General features: G+C 38.6%; 1 protein-coding gene across 4 annotated transcripts; it reads right to left on the bottom strand.

Moving 5' to 3' along the window:
- Window positions 1-231: 231 nt before the first annotated feature.
- LOC128738372 (protein argonaute-2) lies at window positions 232-19,086 on the bottom strand. Of its 4 annotated transcripts, XM_053833435.1 has the most exons (13): window positions 18,825-19,085; window positions 18,266-18,446; window positions 14,798-14,950; window positions 12,739-12,837; window positions 12,276-12,413; window positions 11,794-11,961; window positions 11,036-11,179; window positions 9,656-9,754; window positions 5,094-5,621; window positions 4,933-5,032; window positions 1,860-3,029; window positions 1,038-1,795; window positions 232-979 (listed from the first exon to the last, which is right to left on the bottom strand). In XM_053833435.1, exons 1-13 carry the CDS (start codon window positions 18,844-18,846, stop codon window positions 886-888), a joined length of 3,654 nt encoding a protein of 1,217 aa, XP_053689410.1. In that variant the 5' UTR covers window positions 18,847-19,085; the 3' UTR covers window positions 232-885. The 4 variants fall into 4 exon arrangements, with proteins under 4 accessions (XP_053689410.1, XP_053689411.1, XP_053689412.1 ...); XM_053833436.1 differs by lacking the exon at window positions 11,036-11,179 and having other exon boundaries at window positions 18,825-19,086; XM_053833437.1 differs by lacking the exon at window positions 14,798-14,950.
- Window positions 19,087-20,550: the final 1,464 nt, after the last annotated feature.

The raw sequence follows: 20,550 nt of genomic DNA, 5'->3' as shown, positions 1-20,550 counted from the left end.
CATCGTTTCTTTTGTAAAAGTTTGGCATGTGTCCAGGCAGCAAAGTCGAGGGGCTCGATCTATTGGCGACGAGCATCCCCTGAGCCGAGTGGAATGAGACAAATTCTCGATACGGCAGGGGTCACCCTGGCTAAGGGTGGAAGGAAAGGACGAATGTTTCGTCGTCCGACAATGGTCCATTTTCGGATAGAAATAATAGGTAACTTGGTTATGTTGTGACCGAGATCGAATCAAAGGTCACTATTTAAATTTGAACATTTTATTTAAACTCTAATTGAACGAATAGATTAATATATTATTACAGGCTTGGCATACACTTTTCGCCTCGATTTTGCTCTTTTGATTACTGCATCTCAGCCAAGCAAAATTTGAAAAAGTGATGTATGGGGCGTTTGTAGAATTTATTATTATCTTCAATATTGCTGAAGTAAGCATTACTGTGCATTTTGTATTTATGGCGCTATAAGGCTGCTACCCTCTTGGTAGCAAAAAGAGCGCTCTTTTTGCTACCAACGGCATTGCTGCCCTACAGCGCCGTAAATACTAAAGATACAACTTCACTTTCTTCAGCATTATTATAGATAATTACAAGCTCTACAAATGCCCCATATATCACTTTCTGAAATTCTGCTTGGCTGAGGAGCAGTAATCAAAAGAGCAAAATCAAAGCGAAAAGTGTATGCCAAGCCTGTAATTATTATATAGATTAATATGTAGCAAAAAAACTATTGTGTCAAAAATATAAATTCTTGGAGAGACACCATTTATCTCTATTAGTTGGTGATTAGGTAGTAGAAATGAAATTTCTCCAAAAAAATTCTCGATTATTAGATTATTATATCACGTAGCATCGCTACGCTGCAGTACTATTATCGCAAATGCTCGTTATACAAAGAACATCGGGTGCCCATCAATAATTTCGGCCTTTATTTGCATGCTTTGGTACTCTTGCAGCAGATTATCCATTTTTAAGGGTCGACTGAAAAAGATAGAAATTGAGAGAATGCTCTAAAAATGCATTAATGCATGCTTCTTACTCCTTAATGTATACTCTTCCGCGGAAAGCTGCTAGATGAGCATAGTAAGTGGGAGCAGGATAAGACACTGCCCTATTACAGCGTGCAAACATATGACATAAGTTATATGTCAAAGCTTGCAATTGATCTGGGTGACAATTTGAATCATCGTAGAGAACGCAATATTTGGTAGGCTTTGCTACACCTTGCACAGCAGCATGAGACACCAGATAGAATTGATACTGGTTCGGCGCGGTGATGTGACGATCTACAATCGTACCTGGAGGTACATTATTGTTTTTACCTACCGTGGGACATTGACCGTTGGGAAAGAATCGAGCGTGGTGTCGTTTTTGAACGACGATAAACGTAACTTGGGGTTTATAATTGGGATTGACCTTAGCTGCTGCATCCTTAATCGCTCTTAATTCAATAGTCAAAATTTCGGCAAACTGACCCTCGGAAACGCCGTCCCGATAGTACATAATGCGTTCTGGAAAGCAACCATTCTGCTGGTGGAAAAGCCGTATTTGTCTGTTTACTATATTTTCCAGATCACGTATCATCTCATCCGTAGGGTTTTGAAGTCTGTAGCAACAGCTATAGCGGAAGCCTTCTTGATCGTAGGAAGCTGTCACGCCTACAACACTCGGTATATTCGTTTGCTCTGGTGATGGATGGGTCACATCGGCACCAATATACATCACATTAGCTCGGGCGATCGGAGGCTTACAATTTGGCACCAGTGCATGATTGGAACCGTTGGTTTTAGCATTAATCTGCAAGTAAATAAAATTTAAACATTTATTTGATATTCGACAAAGACAAAGAACAGAAACATACTTTTAGCCAGATATTGTTCAGTGTGCTTAGATCGTTGCCTTTTCTGAATATTGTATCGCCTTTAACACACTGGGTTAGTAAACCAGTATGTAATTCGGCCTGTTGTTTTACTGCGGCGTACACGTCCCCATTCGGTCCGCCAGAGGCTGGAATAATGACTATCACTAGATCCATATTTTGTTTTTTTAGATTCATGAAAATATGCGGAAATTCAGTTCTCCATGCTTTCCAATTTCGAGGCTCGCAAAAATTGTTTGCCATCGTAAACTGCTCAAGCTGGACGTTTTGCTTTTTTGACACATCAAAGATCATTCTTCCGAAGCGATCAATTGCATCAGCACGTGTTCTGATGTCTAAATTCACAATTGTCCAACGTAGTGCACGTTGAATAATTTGTGTGCTGGGAAGAATGTAGTTACAATTATCTGCTCTCCATTCACCTCTAACCGGTTGAACCGTCTTGTTGTTCCGGTATAGCAAATACGGAGGATCTAGAATACGTCCAGCTATTTCTTCGAAACGATCTCCAACACTGAGACCAAACTCTTTAATAGTCGGTGCCAAATTGTATTTGATGTCCATAAACAAATGCATTATTTTGTTCTTTCTTGTAAGCGTATCAGTGGCTGATCGTCTTATAATCATTTGGGTACACGAATCCGGATGTTTCTTAGTAAGAGCTTGACCACGAGGCACACTACACATCTCCATCGGGAGCAATATATTCCGTATTGTGCTGCCGACATGCATAACAGGCCAGCGTGGATATTGAAGAACGCGTCCTTGCTGACGGAAGTATTGTGCGACAGTTAACACCTCTCCGCTTTCCAACTTGAATCTTTCCTGGTCGGCAGGCCCTTTAAGTTTATTATATTTGAATATTTTATCCACTCCATCCGGGCCAGCGTAACTGATTTCCATGCCCTTCAAAAAGTTATTCAGATTTGTCTCCAATCCTCTTGGTAACTCGTCCGGTAAACCTGGGGGGTAGTTCATACCTTTGATGATATCTGTAAGCTTTCCTCCAGATGGAAATGCTTTGTGAGATACATCGATGTTGAGGAATGGTTTCGCACCGAGCAGTGCAGACTGAAATAGTCCATACCACAGCTCATGATTTGCACCTATGTCTTCAATTTGTCTTGGGACGGCATAAATGGACTTTTTGAACTGGAATAAAGAAAATATTTGTATGGTATTATTAGGTGATTTTAAAATATTAAATCATGAATAAATAATTCAAAAGCTATCGTTCATGTTATTTTTCAGTAAGACTAACTGAACAGTTAGTCGTATATGTCTAAGAGATGACCAAACCATTATCACAAAATTCTATTTTAAAAATATAGGTACTACAAAAAGTGTTGGAATAATCCCTTTTGTTATTTCAGGGTTGGATCCTACAGACTTTCCGCTTATTTTAACATTATTTTTCCAATGATCCGACAATGAAAAGTGGATGAAAAATGATTTTTTTTTCTTGTGTGTGCGTCTGCGACCAAGCTGTAGATCTATTGTAATATCGCCCGGCTGTTTGCTGTAACCTGCACCGCATATCTTTTTTGCTACTACCGCTATCAAGTGAGCAATGAGCTTTATAGTTTTTTTGCGGCCTTGTGATGTATTGGGGTTTGCCCTTCCTCAAATGCTTACTCTACTTTACCCACCTCGTTCCACATGACAGTGCTGTCCCCAATCATAGCCATGCCCTGCACCCTGGGGCAACTCGGTTAGCTACCAGTGGATTTAACTATAAGGGTCATTTTTGCACTGTCAATAGGTTTCATCGGGATAATATAGAATTCAACATGTAGGAAGGGTGATGAGGGGCCTGAGAATAAACCTATGCTAAAGTCACTTTAACATCGAATGGCCTGATTCGAAAAATGATTATAGAAGTAAGAATTCCAGTGCGGCGCGGAAAAAACTCGGCATAATAAAATACATATTTTCAAACTTCATGTACCCTTTTCTTCGGAAACTAATAAGCGTACTAGAACAAACGTTTTTCTGTTTTATTGGTAGCATTTTGGCAAAGTTTTTTATAACTGTTGAGCGTTGTAAATAAAAAACAGCTCGAGAAAAATAAAAAAGAAGAAAAAAAGATGGTCGAAAAACAAATTTTGCGACCTGTTTTTTATTTTGTGTTTTGTGACAAAGCTTAAAAGTTATAAAATTTGATTGTATAACATTCCCCAGAAATCAATTCCTCAGAATGACCCATTCCATAGAAAACTATTTCCCAGAATGCACAATTCTAGTGAAAACAATTTCCCAGAAAGTCACTATCCTGAAAACGCCATCCCTCAGAAAGCCTTTTCCCAGAATCTACCATTCCCCAGAAAACTTTGTCTCAGAATGAGGACCTTCTTGAAATTTATGATACATTATTCGGTCGAACGTCAGTATGCCGAATATCAGCAGTTCTAATAACACTAGCTCGATCGTAATTCTAGCGGTTTGAAGGGTTTCAGCTCGCCAGTTGTAAATCGTTACGAGGACGACAAACGAATAAACCTAAGAAGAGGTGGCATCGAACATTTATTCTTCCCTAGCAGAACTCTGGGACAAAAAATAGCACACTAGTATACTGCCGCTACTCGCATAACAGTCCCATTTTCTGTGAAGTTTCCTATATAAATGGGACTGTTATGCGAGTAGCGGTAGCCGGTAGTATAACAGACATAACTCAGAAGAAAATCCTACAAAAAATATCGTCACGTAGATTTTGCCTGGACACTAGCACTAGCACTATCCATATCCATAAACAACATTCCCAAATATTGAGTTAAAAAAGGAGTATCCCTCGAACCGTGAAATATCCGGAATATCTTATAAGTGGCCTTCCCCTCCTTTCGTTAACAAACGCCACCTTGACAAATAGAGAGATATTTCCAATCCAAACAATGCTTAATTTGAGATATGATTGTTACAGCATGCGAAGAATGTGACAGTGAGTTATGTCTGTTTGCCTTCCCTAACACCATATGCTTCTGCGAGGTAATTCATTATTGAACAGATATTTAAAGCTTTAAAATATAAATGTACCTAGTTAGTAATATTGCTGAATTACCTTTACAAAATTAGGGTTATTTTCGTAAGCGGTGCGAAGCACCACATCCAGGCACTGGATTGCCGCCATAGGCTTGGTAAAGTTGTTACTATTCTGGTAACTGCAAAATATGAAATAATACAATTATCATTAGATGCAAGTGGTATCGTAGGGAGTTTTACTTTTTGAGGCAGCCAATATCCACCACGGCAGCTTCCTTCATGGTCACGGTGAATTTGCGGTCTCTGTTATCTTCTCTTGTGGTGACTACATTTTCATAGTAATCCGCTTTTAATCTTTTGGCCGAGTACGCATTCTTATTACCATCAAACGCAAAATTGTGTCCAGGGAATACTTCACGGCTGAACGCTGCGAAGGCGGCCCGTTGCCACTTGCGTGATGCTGGCGGCTTTATTTCCACATCGTAGTGGTAAGCCACATTGATTAGGTTATTCACAAATAACTGTATGTAGTTTACTTCAAATTTTATGGGCTTTCCCCGCGTTCCAAAAGCATTGGCTCGCTCTAGTACTTGCATTCGATGAGACATATGTATCTTTTGTTTGTCTATCTTCATCGAACTGAAGTCCTCTTCTACGCGTTCTAGTGCCGCTGCGTGCGCGGGAGAAGACGAATGCGTAGAGGTCGGTGTGACTGGTTTAGGTTCAGGTTCCGGCTTTTCTGATTGCTGCTTCATTTGCTGCCTTTGCCTGTAATAATAACATTAATAAGTAAAGTTTTTGATCATGTGAAAAAGCTATTAATAAGCAATTCGTCAAACACAACTATACAGCTTGTAAAACCATGTTCGTACTACGTTATAAATTCCAAATATCCATATCCAAAAGCCTTAAAAATTTTAACGGCCATTTCTAGTATCGGAAGTCATGGAGCACCTGTGCTACCATGGGACAGAGAAGGTTAATAGAACAGATCTCATAGTCCCTAGACAAGTATTGGCGCTGGCATCGCTGGATATTTGCAGGTTATGTTGTTTTGCTATTGCTGATTGCAAGGAAAATTGTACCATCCAAAGTGCGATATCGCTCATAAAAGTGCTATTTTGCATTAAATCGTTTCGGTATCTTCGGCGCACTTTTTCGTTATATTCCAAAACGCCGAAGAGACCAAAACGATTTAATGCAAAATAGCACTTTTATGAGCGATATCGCACATTGGATGGTACAATTTTCCTTGCAATTGACAATATGTTCTGTACTACAAATTAGAGATGGTCGGGTATGAAAATTTGAATACCCGAGCCCGACCCGTACCCGATCAAGAAAAAAATTAAAAACCCGTACCCGACCCGAACCCGCAAGTTTATTATTTTTTATACCCGAACCCGACCGCAACCTGACGGGTACGGGACGGGCCCGGGTACCCGACCATCTTTAGTGTTAAATGTGGTCAATAGATACCCGACCCGACCCGTACCCGGTTTCAAAAACAAAAATTAAGAACCCGTACCCGACTCGAACCCGAAAATAATTTTTTTTCGATACCCGAACCCGACCCGAACCCGGCGGGTACGGGTACGGGTGCGGGTATCGGGCAAATTTTCCGCTACCCGACCATCTCTACTACAAATGTCAAATTTGTTTACATTGAACTTGTGCACAGAGATGCCAGAAATGAAGATATGTCTTCATTTTGAAGACATTTTTGTTACAAACAGGCGTATGAAACTGAAGGGTAAAGAAGCAGCTAACATCTTTTTACGCTTCCTACACGTCCGACACAAAAAGAAAAAAAGCAAAAAAGTAACTTTGTTCGAGCGCTTACCAATACATGCGACCCCCCGGCACATCGCCATTTTTCTATGACTAAAATCTAAACGTCAAAAGCACTGGGCGGGAAATCACTTCATAGAACTTCTATGGAGCCGCCATTGTTGTTTGGGGCCCAGAACCGAGGGGCCCATCAGTATGGGGGTACTGTCAAATCATATGTGAGAGTGTATTGGTGACACCGAGCTGAATACATGTTCATCCGAGGCTGAAGTTAGAGCGGGCTACTCACAAATACATTTTGTCCGAGGCAAAGTTTGTTGTGGGCTAGATGAGATGTTGGCTACACGAAAAATGTATGGGAATGACATTTGTGACAGTGGGGTGGTTTCAAAGATTTTTATTTTGAATTGGGTATTTTAATTTTCCCAAAAAAGTGGATTTTTCTATCTCATTTGATAGCCCGTCGTTTCCTGAATCTAGCAGTTCTTTTTATATTTCAATTAAGTCAATATTCGATTAAAAAATTAATAAAAATCAAAACTAGAATGATTTGCTGTTTGACAGATATCAACCAAGCCGATTGATTGACTTGATGTCAGAAGTTCTCTCCCTCTCTTCTATCTCTCTGATAGAGCTCTTCATTTTAACCGAGCTTTTAAAGCTCTCATATGAAACCTGTATCGTTCGATGACCATAGTGTATCTATTCACTGTGTTGTCTAAGACGAGCTAAAAAGAAAAGTGGTTTACTTGTAAGCTATCGTCTTATTCCAAAATTTTTTTTCAAATATAAAAAAAATGTTTTTTCATTACTTCCATTAGTCAAATTCGGAAAAGTCTTCATGTAGCGATTGAATGGCATCATATCTTGTCAGAATATGCGGAAATGTATATACCACTAAAATACCCAATTGTCTTCACCTGAAGACATGTCTTCACCATGCAATTCAAATGGAAAAAAAATCTGGAAAGCCGGAAGAAGACAAATGAAGACATTTTTCTTGATTTGTTAAGACTTTTCAAAAAATCACCTGGCATCCCTGCTTGTGCAGATCAATATTAATCATATACAAAGTTGATAAATTGAACACACTTGAAGATTTTTCTTGCAAAAAATGGGGCAGGAATTCTGAGTAGTCAGCTGCAGACGTGGGTGCTAATAATCTAAACGGTAAGCGGGTCCAACGGTATCTTTTTACTAGTCCTTTCGAAATGGATTGAGTCCTGAATCGATGCGAACAAACTGCAAGTATGCTTGCGTATGCTTTCAATTGTCGAGTCGATAACGACCTGCACCACAATTTGCAGCAGATTTTTACCGGTTAGCTGATACATACGTTTAAACTCGACACACCCCACAATGACTGGGGCAGTTTCGGCAACTAATTTAACACAAAAATAAATATCCGAAATGACAATAACTTCGCTGCTCTAGCCACCTATTTCACTGTGATAGCCGGTAACTCTGTGGGCTGCAGATTGTACTTATTCCAACACCTGCAGCTGCTCCCGGCAACCTCAGCGATTTCAAAAATGAATATGAAATATATTTAAACACGGTCGATTGTTTGATAAAAGGGATCCGTTACTGTTCCGCAAGCACCGAGCACCGACACAGGGCAGTTGTTTTTGCCTTTTTCTTTTTGGTAAACGTAAACACACTTTTGACACTTGTAGGTCAGAAGTGCTGGCTTCTTGCTGGAAGATGATTTTCCAGGAATACAATGAGAACACTAGCGCCAATACTTGTCTAGAGGTATAAGGTCTGTTGTTAATAGGCATATTGGTTGGTGAATGGTTGGATAATGCAAACATAGACCCCCGACGAGGCACTCAAAATCCGCTAAATTTTGAATCAAAACGGAGAGTTACCTTTATTTGTGATGTTACTCTCCGTTTTGATTCAAAATTGAACGGATTTTAAGTGCCTCGTCGCCTCTGTAACCTATAGTCTCTCTAATATTTCTTCCTATTTATTACATTTGTAAAGTTTCATCCAAATTAGAGAGGTTCATTTCAGATTTTAGCTTTTTTGGACGATTTGGCGTGGAATTACGATTACTCAATACGAGCAACCCTAAGCAGAGATCGGGTAACCAACCCCGATGCGTTGCGCACCTTCGCACGAGTTGCGGAAAGAGGCACTGCACAGTAGGGATCTTTTTTTGCAAAAAGGTCCTTTTGCAATGATGTAAATTGGAACGCAATCAACGAAAAAATGTGCCTATTGATGATAACGCGACTGATCAGCGCTACATTAGATCGAGGGCTGTGTTTCGAGCCCATCTCGGTAACACTCTCGAGTCCATTCGGGACGCGGCGAGGGTTGAGACAAGTTGACGGCTTATCCTGCATGTTTAACAGCTCTTGAAGGAGTGACGAGGGGCACGATTTTCATCAAGGGTAGCTAACTCCTAGGCTTTGCAGAAGACTTCCATATCATAGCCAGGAACTTTGCGACGGCGGAGGCAATCTACGTTAGACTGAAAGCGGGGTCTAGGAGGAATGAACTAAAAACAAAAGCGTCGAAGACCAAATACTGATGTAGAAAGAGGTTCAAAGAAAACAAACGTGACGTGCGCCTCCCACAGACGGTAACCGTTGACGGCGACGAACTAGAAGTGGTAGATAAGTTCCTGTATTTGGAATCATTGGTGACCCATTGGATCATTGGAGGAGATCCAGCGGCGTATTCAAACGGGAAAAAGAGCCTACTTTGCCCTTCGCAAAACGTTACGATCAAGAAGCATACCCTTATTAGTCCGGAAGTTCTTTATGGGCTTGAAGTCCTGACCCCAACTGCTTGATACAGCACGAGCCACCCCGCCTCTAAGCTGCTGACGACGACGATGAGGTATTTTTACCCCACATCATTGGCTATAAAGTGAATACGGGTTTTGACGTAGAACTACGGCTTACAAGAAAAAGGAGAGTACAAGTTATGTCCCGGAAAAATCGAAACCAATGCTTTCGTTAAGAACTGAAAAACTTTCACTGGTACGTAATACTTACTTATAGGATAACTTCGGCTGTTGAGCACTAGTTGAAGCATCGGGCTGCTGTCCTTGCTGCTGGTGTCCCTGCTGCTGTTGGTCCTGCTGTTTCTTTTGTCTGTATGGCAAATAGAAAAAATTAAAAAAAAAGAAACAAAAAAAGGTTTGTATTACACCTTCAAGAGCAAGGATTGAGAACGCATGTGAGGCCTCACACTGTAAAACACTATCTGCCAAAGCATATTTCGTTTAATTGAATTGCACGCTACCTTGCAATTCACAAACAGATGACGAGTCTACAGGTTGTACGCCCGGCATTTGTCTGGCAACTGCTGCAGAGTTTATTTTTTCATTTGTACATATAATATCGACAGGTCTTGTGAACCATTCTAGAGCGTAAATTTTAAAAATTAGCTTAGTAGTCGTCACTTGCGGTTTCAAACTGATGCATACGATACGGGAGAGCACTTTGTTTGTATAATTGAGCAAAGGAATGCCTCGATAGGTACTACAATTCAATCAGTTGAACTGAGGAAAATTTAGTAAAGATAAATTGCTAAAATTGTACATCAATACCACCACCACAACCAAGATTACCGCCACCACCTATCAAAAAGCTGTCTTGATATATCTGCTTTATTATACTGTCGGATTTTGCGCCAACTCGACCGCTCGAGTCGACTCGCCAACTGGCATGACCCTCTCAGAATCCAATGAAACCTTGTGTGTGCAAAGAGTTCATGTAAATAAGCATTACTTAGTTTTTCCATACTTTTCATACTTAGTTTCTTAAAAATTGGTCCAGACTAACTTAGGGAAGGGTTTAATTATCTTTCTTTTTTTAATAACAAAATATAGCTTGAAAATTGTAGGACCTACCAAAAATGACCTATAAGTGACTTAGAAAAAAGAATATTTATTTGTAGGTTTTATAATTTTCAAGTTATAAAAAGCAAAGCTTTGGGCCTAAACGTCTTTCTAAGGCTTGAGCCTTTTTTAACGACGGATTCGCAGCCGGTTGGTAGAGTACATGACAATTACGGGGCTAGTGCAATGGTCCTACTGACTCTATCTAGCAAGCACCGCCTAGCCGAGATTCGAACATACGTCGACTCTTGCTTATTAGACCAGCATCATACCTCGAAGCTAACTGGGTGATTTTCGAATTATACTTTTTATAAAAAAAAAAGAAGTAAATTGAGCCATTTCCAAAAGTGAGTCTGGATCAATTTTGGGAAAACTAAGCAGGCAAAAATGCTTATTTGCATGAGCTTTTTACACATACAAAGTTTTATTGAATTGTGTGAAGGCGGTGCTGGCAGCAGACGAGACGAGTTGGCCTGAAATCCGTCTTTTTAACAAGCAGAGCAAATCTGAACAGGCTAAGCCGGTCACTTACTTCCAATCTTTCTTCCCCTGGTCTTTTGACGCAATTTGTTGTCCATCGCCACTGCCACCCGGAGCACAGGGTGCTTGTTGTTCAGCAGAAGCTTGCGTCGCAATTGACGACTGTTGCTGTTGTTGTTGTTGTTGCTTTTTTTGCCTGATTCAGCAAGAACAAGTATAATTAAATCTTAAATCTCAATGAATAACAATATGATTGTTATTATTTTATGCAGAGATGTTCAATTAAACAAACTCCTTGCACCTGTTGTTGCATCGCGAGCGCTGCCAACACTCGGTTAAGTTAGTGCAAATTACGTTTGCTGCTGCACAAAGTTATTCGCAGCTAAATTGTAGACAACATTTGGCAAGGTAAATTGCTAAATTTTGAAGATTACTATCAATACCATCACCGCAACCAAAACCTATATACCTATATACCCTGCTTATGATTGCCTAGATAATGCGCAGGGTGGCCAAATGGATTGTGCAACTTTCCCGGAAACCCGTTTTTATGACAACAGTTTTCCCGAGAAATATTCTCCTGAATGTTCCTAGTTCCTCGAATGTACTTGTAATGGTTCTACTGCGACTGCGATATAATGTATTCCCGAAGAGCAGTTTCCCTGAAAGTACTAGTTACCCGCAATAAAGTTTCTGGAAAGTACTAGTTTTTCGGGATAATTTCATTCGGTCAATCGTTTTCGAGAAAGTAGTTTTCGGGGAAAAGTCGTACAACCGGCCAAATCTGAACATGTTACATCGGTCACTTACTTCCAATCTTTCTTTCCCTGGCCTTTTGGCGCTATTTGTTGTTCATCGCTATTGCCACCCACGCCCGTAGAAGATTGTAGTTCATCAGAAGTATGCGATTGTTGTTCTTGTTGTTGTTGTTGTTGTTGTTGTTGTTGCTTTTCTTGTTTCAGCATAGAAAACTTTTGCCTATTTTAGCATAAAAAACAATATAACAACTGTAAATAATATTTCCCTTGCATATAATAGATCCGCCTTAAGAGATGGAATAGCATTTTGAAATATTTTCGATTGTATAAGCTTAATTTGGCAATTTCAGTTATAGCTATAATATATAGTTATAATCTATGAAACATAAAAGTGTTATTTGAACTCAACAACTAAATCACTTTTTTGGCAATCTCTTTTTTTCCAAAATATTTTAATTTAGTTTAAAGCAAATCAGTTGCAATATCATCGTATCCAGCAATAAGCTTTTAACGCGTACTCAGCTGGTTACTTACTTAGAATCTTTCTTCGCTGTGTCTTTTGGTGCAGATTGTTGCCCATCGCCAGCACCACTTTCTTCAGATGGAGTTTGTCCACTAGAGCTGGGCGTCGGCATTGACGGAGGCGCCTGTTGCTGTTGCTGCTTTTTTTGCCTAATACATATAACGCAACGTATGTAATAAATTTAACTGTTTCTCGAAGCCTTGAAATTCGCATTTTTACTCGTAATAAAAAAGCATTATATTCAAATAAGTGTGTTATTTGCAATAATTATAACAGGCCACAGGACAATCTCGATGATCAAATTTTTAAGAAAGACTAATTCCGTGATTAGAAATAAATTTTGTAGCAGGTAAATGACCCACTAAACTATTTTTTAAAGAAGAAAAAGGAGAGTACAAGTTATGTCCCGGAAAAATCGAAACCAATGCTTTCGTTAAGAACTGAAAAAAACTTTCACTGGTACGTGATACTTACTTATAGGATAACTTCGGCTGTTGAGCACTAGTTGAAGCATCGGGCTGCTGTCCTTGCTGCTGGTGTCCCTGCTGCTGTTGGTCCTGCTGTTTCTTTTGTCTGTATGGCAAATAGAAAAAATTAAAAAAAAGAAACAAAAAAAAAGGTTCGTATTACACCTTCAAGAGCAAGGATTGAGAACGCATGTGAGGCCTCACACTGTAAAACACTATCTGCCAAAGCATATTTCGTTTAATTGAATTGCACGCTACCTTGCAATTCACAAACAGATGACGAGTCTACAGGTTGTACGCCCGGCATTTGTCTGGCATCTGTTGCAGAGTTAATTTTTTCATTTGTACATATAATATCGACAGGTCGTGTGAACCATTATAGAGCGTAAATTTTAAAAATTAGCTTAGTAGTCGTCGCTTGCGGTTTCAAACTGATGCATACGATACGGGAGAGCACTTTGTTTGTATAATTGAGCAAAGGAATGCCTCGATAGGTACTACAATTCAATCAGTTGAACTGAGGAAAATTTAGTAAAGATAAATTGCTAAAATTGTACATCAATACTACTACCACAACCAAGATTACCGCCACCACCTATCAAAAAGCTGTCTTGATATATCTGCATTATTATACTGTCGGATTTTGCGCCAACTCGACCGCTTGAATCGACTCGCCAACTGGCATGACCCTCTCAGAATCCAATGAAACCTTGTGTGTGCAAAGAGTTCTCGCGTCACTTTTCATTTCGTCCAATGTAACAAATGTAAACAAATCCGGTTTATCACAACAAATTATTGCTCTTTTTAAACTCTATGTTATACAAAAACACCTGCCCAAATAGAACTATTTTGAGGTTAAAAAATTAGCATTATCAAAATGTCCAATGTGCACATTCGAATTACGGATGACTGACTGTTACTTCGGTCGCTCTCATCTGATGTCCAAAGTGCAAAAAAAATCAAAACAAACCCAATCTGTACATTGGACGTTTAGCAAGTGAAAGTTTTTTTTCGCATTATTTATGCATTTTAAGTGAAACAAGCGGCCTAATATTGAAAAATAGCCTCGAAAATAGCGTAGCACGGCAACGCACGTATTTTACGGTGACCTCGCTTAATTTATGTGCAATAGCCTGGAAAAATAAAAACGTCCAAAGTACAGCATGAGATGGTAAACAGTCCAATGTAACTTTTTCCATAATAAACCAAAACTGCTTGGTTTTAATTAGATTTTTAAAATCTCCGTTAAATATTGAATGTTATTATTCAACAACCACGTTGAGTAAAACACTGAAAATTATTTCATTTTGAAACAATTTAATGTTCAATTCGAAGAACTTCGATCTCGTTTTTCTCAATATGGTGGAATTGTTACATTGGACGAAATCAAAAGTGACGCGAGAGTTCATGTAAATAAGCATTACTTAGTTTTTCCATACTTTTCATACTTAGTTTTTTAAAAATTGGTCCAGACTAACTTAGGGAAGGGTTTAATTATCTTTCTTTTTTTTAATAACAAAATATAGCTTGAAAATTATATGACCTACCAAAAATGATCTATAAGTGACTTGGAAAAGAGAATATTTATTTGTAGGTTTTATAATTTTCAAGTTATAACAAGCAAAGCTTTGGGCCTAAACGCCTTTTAAGGCTTGAGCCTTCTTTAACGACGGATTCGCAGCCGGTTGTTAGAGTACATGACAATTACGGGGCTAATGCAATGGTCCTACTGACTCTATCTAGCAAGCACCGCCTAGCCGAGATTCGAACATACGACGACTCTTGCTTATTATACCAGCATCGTACCTCGAAGCTAACTGGGTGATTTTCGAATTATACTTTTTATAAAAAAAAAAGAAGTAAATTGAGCCATTTCCAAAAGTGAGCCTGGATCAATTTTGGGAAAACTAAGCAGGCAAAAATGCTTATTTGCATGAGCTTTTTACACATACAAAGTTTTATTGAATTGTGTGAAGGTGGGGCTGGCAGCAGACGAGACGAGTTGGCCTGAAATCCGTCTTTTTAATAAGCAGAGCAAATCTGAACAGGCTAAGCCGGTCACTTACTTCCAATCTTTCTTCCCCTGGTCTTTTGACGCAATTTGTTGTCCATCGCCACTGCCACCCGGAGCACAGGGTGCTTGTTGTTCAGCAGAAGCTTGCGTCGCAATTGACGACTGTTGCTGTTGTTGTTGTTGTTGTTGTTGTTGCTTTTTTTGCCTGATTCAGCAAGAACAAGTATTATTAAATTTTAAATCTCAATGAATAACAATATGATTGTTATTATTTTATGCAGAGATGTTCAATTAAACAAACTCCTTGCACCTGTTGTTGCATCGCGAGCGCTGCCAACACTCGGTTAATTTTCCTACTGTGCGAAATGAGAGGTCTTACCACAATGAAGGTTATTTTGATTGGTTTTGAAAAATTACGTTATATCGAAGTTGCTTTGAATCCTTTGAACAATGGTTGCTTTTGCTTTTTACCGAGGTATTATGTACTGTATTGCGATAGTGTTAACCCTTAAATGCGCACGCTGAAAAAAATCATTTATAAAGAAAACTTACTTATCTAAAGGCGGTAAACATAATTTACTCTGGAGATGTTTTTCACTATGTTGTTTTAAACCAACATTGCGCATTTAAGGGTTAAAATAATCACTTCATGGGGAATGTAAAAACATCATTTTTAACGTTAGGCTAAAAGGTGATATATACACTGCATAATACCCGAAGCAATTCATGTCAATGTCAAAATATATTTAATACTAGAGGATCCAGCGCGCGTTGCTACGCCATTCTAAAAAGGGGGTACTTGCATAATCCTGAAGAATTGATTAATTGTAATCTTGCAACCAAGAGCTTTCTTTTTGACAACCCAAAATATTCCTAAATCATGCCTAAATTGTGACTCGAGCAGCAAGTCCAACGTAACGATTTGTGTTTTTTTACCAACCCTTAAAATGGTAATGTTGGCAAAATCTTAATAAAATATCAGTGCAGTTCAATTGAAATCAGTTGAAAACTGGTCAGAAACCATAAACTTAGTGTAATCTCAACACTATTTTCTTCATATTTTCATTTCAACAATGTATATTCTCTTCAATTTAAAATAAGTATAATATTATCTTACTTTTATTTAATTTGACCCATTATCTAGGCTTCACCGATTTATTCTTAACAATTTTGTTCCAAATTTATCTTATATTTTAGTATGGACGGCAGCACTCGCGAGTTCGATTACTTTTTGAATATTGCAAAACATTCTGTTTAATTTGTATGAGAGCCCTCCCCCCTTCCAGAAGTGAGAAGAATCTCAATAGGCCATAGAAAAAATTTTGCCTTTAGTAACCCCCAAATTCATTTGCGTGATTAATAGTCGAGATATAGGGAAATTGTTTTATTTGTATGGAAGCCCTCACTATTAGAAGAAGGAAGTTTCTCTATCTACCATAGAAAAAAAAATTCTACCTCCAAAAACTTTCACATGCCAAATTTGGTTCCATTTGTTTGATTAGTTCCCGAGTTATAGAGAAATTTGTGTTTCATTTGTATGGGAGCCCCCCTTATAGATGGGGAGGGGTCTCAAACAACCATAGAAAAAAATCCTGTTTCTAGAAACCCCCACATGCCAAATTTGGTTCCATTTGCTTGATTAATAGTCAAGTTATGAGGAAATTTTTGTTTCATTTGTATGGATGCCCCTCCCTCTTAAAGGAAGGAGAAGTCTTAATTTACTATAGAAAAAATATCTGCCTCCGAAAACCTTCACATGCCAAATTTGGTTCCATTTGCTTGATTAGTTCCCGAGTTATGAAGAAATTTGTGTTCCATTTGTATGAGAGCCCCCCCTTCTAAAGAAGGGAGGGATGTCAAACCATGCTAACAACATTCCTCCAAGTTTCATCAAAATCCGTCGAGCGATTTGCGAGTCTATACCGGACACACGAACAGCATTTCATTTTTATATATATAGTCAATAAACAAAAACAAAATGATAATAAAACTGTTATAGTAGTAAGGGTAAACGGGGTAACAACGCCCGCCGGGGTAAAACCGCCCACCATGGTTTTACAGGGCCTTGCTCAAATTGGTGTTAAATGTTGATGACAGTCATATTACTGAATGCGTATGCAATATTTTACAATACCTTGTACAGCAATATCGTATAAACTATCGGAGAAATAAATAAAAATAGATTTTTCGTTATAATCGTTTCGTTTTTTATAACTTTGTTCCCGCAGAACTTAGGGTTTATTTTATTCAAAACGTTAAAACTTTCAGTAAATCCAACCCACATCGCTTCTCTGATCCTGTCTTCATCCGACAGTACCTAAATTAGGTAACTGTTCATGCAGTTTTGTTGAAATAAATAGTGAAATGTGTAAATCGGTCATTTGGGGGTAAAACCGCCCACAACGAACGGTGCAAGACCGTCGTGTATAATGCTAGTGCGATAAGGAGATTTTTAAAATAATTGCATAGTTTGGACCAAAGGATCTCAGATTTACATAAGACAATATAAATGTGCTTAGTTTATAGCTGGTGGACTGTTTGGAAAAATCTAAATCGCCAATTTTCCCTGCGGGCGCTATGGACATTTTCTTGTTTTCTCGGATATAGCTTTTTTTAATAATTCCTCCCTCTTGGGACAAATAACATAGAATAAACATATTTTTTATGAAAATATAGCAAATTATCTTAGCAATGGAAAAGTAATATGTATCTGCTTTATCAATCAGAACAATTTTAAATGTCAAAAAATGACCTACCGGATCAATTGTAGGAACTTTAATTCCCATATTGTTATATTTTATCTTAGATCCTCTCTAGTCCTTAAAGATTGACTCCAGGATGCCTAACCCGATCCATCTTGTTGTCTAAGGAAACTACACGGTATCAATTTCAAGACTGTCGGTACCTATATTACTGATATTCTTCCAATACGAGTGGTTGCCGGACACTCTTTCGAACTTGCGAATCTCGGGGAACTATGTATTGTTTGATAGCAAACTGATTCAATTTGTTTAAATTAGATAAATTCATGAATCCAATGCCACCAGTTTCATTCAAATCGGTTGAATATTGTTAAAGTTATATGCTATGGCGGTTTTACCCCGTTAGTGGGCGTGTTTCACCCCGCATGGAAAAAATACTCTATTTTTTGGAGGTGTTTCCAAATCGCAATAAAAAATAGAAAATCATTACAGATATTTACGTTTTTATTTTTTATATGTAGGTAATAGATCAATTGTTCATTTAAAGCAGATAAATTAGAAATTGAGCTACAACTTTTTTTTATACAGGAGGTTTTGCTTAGGCGGGCGGTCTTACCCCGCTTACCCTTACTATAAATTCATTGTGTATGAATTCATTGTTCATTGTGTATAAATTCCAATGTGTTTCCAATGCATTCCGATCATGTTTTCTTCGTACACTTAGTCACATTATTCTTCCAAAATATAAAATTACAAAAATAGCAGTGGCAGCAATTACCAGTCTATACCTGCTAAGAATGAGTTAGATATGTACTTACTTAGGTGCTGGAGTTTGGTGTGCGTCGCCACCATCTCCGGATCCGGACTGCGGATATTTCTTTTTGCCTTTTCCACCTCCTTCCTGACTGAATGGTTGTGCAGAAGTTTCAGCAGGAGTCTGCTGACCGCTGGATCCGGAACTAGCCGGCGCATTATCGCCGGGTTTATTTTTTTTACGCCCTGAAAGTTTGCGAAACGCGGATTCAAAATATAGTGTTTAATCAACTATTAAAGATCATACACGAATCACTGATTTATGAAATGTTAGAAGCAGTTTTCATGCTCAAAACAAAATATATGTTCACGAAATTTTTTATTGCACCAAGAATCATCTGCAAGTAGGTATACAATGATAAATTATGTTGTTTTGAGCATAAAAATTGCTTTCGAATTTCCAGAAATCCGTGATTCGTGCTTGAACCTTAAATTATTGGATTTGAAATAAAATATTTTATTTTCCGACAAATTCAAGTTGGAGACTGTGCTAAGGTCCAGTTTTTTATTGTTATTTCACTATTTTCGCTGAAATTTTGGAAATTTTCATTTTGAATGACTCACCTTTCTTTCCTTGCCCTTCCATTTTCTTTGCTGTAAAACTTTTGCTTTATCAAAACCACTATATATAAAACCGAATATTCAATTATTGGCACTTGAATCCGTCTCCAACTTTAGCGTATTTATTTATTCAAAAAGATTAGTCCTTAAGTCGTAGTTTACTGGAATTTTAAAACTCTTAGCTGATGTAATTTCAGTCTGGAATCTCTTACAGAAGAAAATCGACTTCACAATCATATAGGAATGGTACAGTCGTACAGTTATTGTTGTTTTTGTTTAGGCCTTGTACGTAACAAAAAGAGAAAGGAATACTTTTGATTTCATCATCGCCATACGTTGACAGTTCTTGATACGAATTCATGTAAGAGCGAGCAGGCTTCGAAAACTTCTTCAACTTAGAGTGACTATATACAGAGTGGCGACAATGTCAAAATTGGAATGATAATTATCTGTCAGTGTCATTCCAATCGAGCAGACGACCTATCCAACGCGTAAGCAGGAAAGAGAAAGAAAAACCTTGGAAAAACCGCATTGCATACATTCGGGATGACTTGGCGCCACTCTGTATATAGTCACTCTACTTCAACTCAGGCCGAGAGCCTAGAGTGACTATATACAGAGTGGCGACAAGTCATCCCAAATGTATGCAATGCGGCTTTTCCAAGGTTTTTCTTTCTCTTTCCTGCATACGCGTTGGATAGGTCGTCTCACCCCATTGACATCTCTATATCGAGCTGCAGTGAACGTCAGCGACAGCATGTCCGGGGCTCAAAATTTGACAGCGGGCCCAAATCAGACTGCTGGCAGTTGAGTGAAATGCAGTGCTGACATGGTATCTCATTTTCGCACACACGAGATGTTGGCAGCGAAAACATGGTTGCCTGCCTACGGGGTGGGTCGTCTGCTCGATTGGAATGACACTGACAGATAATTATCATTCCAATTTTGACATTGTCGCCACTCTGTATATAGTCACTCTACGAGAGCCGAATATTCCCGAAAGAACTCGAGCTTCAGGACAATGAGTTACATATACAGGTGTTGCAATAATAAATAGTGAAATGGTGAAATCGGTGAAAAAATCATGATGTGTGGCCTACTCTGAAACAAAAATCATGGTATCTCGCACAATTTTGCAGAAAACGCATGCTTTTTGTAAGTACCATGAAAAAGCTATTCAAATTTACCATGATTCTTGTACAAGTAATATGTTCTTAGATTTTATACCACCTTTCATGGTCATGTCTAGTAATTTTGAATACGATTCTGTTATTTTTGTTATGTATCGGGGTAACGCCGAAAGTACCGCATAGTAATTTTGACAAGAACACTGCTTAAGCTAAACAGAAATCTTTTCTGCAAAAATTCGCTGGTGTGTCCTCTTAATTTTACCCTTTAATATGGTAACAATTACACCCCATCGGCAGACAACCATGTTTTCGCCGCCAACATCTCGTGTGTGCGAAAATGAGATAGCATGTCAGCACTGCGTTTTACTCAACTGCCAGCAGTCTGATTTGGGCCCGCTGTCAAATTTTGAGCCCCGGACATGCTGTCGCTGACGTTTACTGCAGTTCGATATAGAGATGTCGATGGGTTGAACAATTACCATGATTCTTGTTTCAGTGTTGAGTCAGCTAACTGGCACCTTTATCTCATTTCTAGATAGAATTAACAAAAGGGCGAATGTCGCAAATGTAAACAAAACGGGTGAGAGTTATTTTTTGCT

Source organism: Sabethes cyaneus, chromosome 2, assembly GCF_943734655.1.
Source record: "Sabethes cyaneus chromosome 2, idSabCyanKW18_F2, whole genome shotgun sequence".
Classification (NCBI taxonomy): domain Eukaryota; kingdom Metazoa; phylum Arthropoda; class Insecta; order Diptera; family Culicidae; genus Sabethes; species Sabethes cyaneus.
Note: the sequence above shows the minus strand (reverse complement) of the source record. Positions and strands in the feature narration are given on the sequence as shown.

Bases quoted from the DNA above. Each gene is read 5' to 3' on its own strand.
- LOC128738372 (XM_053833435.1), bottom strand. From the start codon at position 18,846: ATGGAAGGGCAAGGAAAGAAAG. The intron at 5,033-5,093 runs GTAAAACTCCCT...CATATTTTGCAG, and splicing joins GATATTGGCTGCCTCAAAAA to TTACCAGAATAGTAACAACT. The intron at 3,030-4,932 runs GTAATTCAGCAA...TCTTTATTCCAG, and splicing joins ATAACCCTAATTTTGTAAAG to TTCAAAAAGTCCATTTATGC.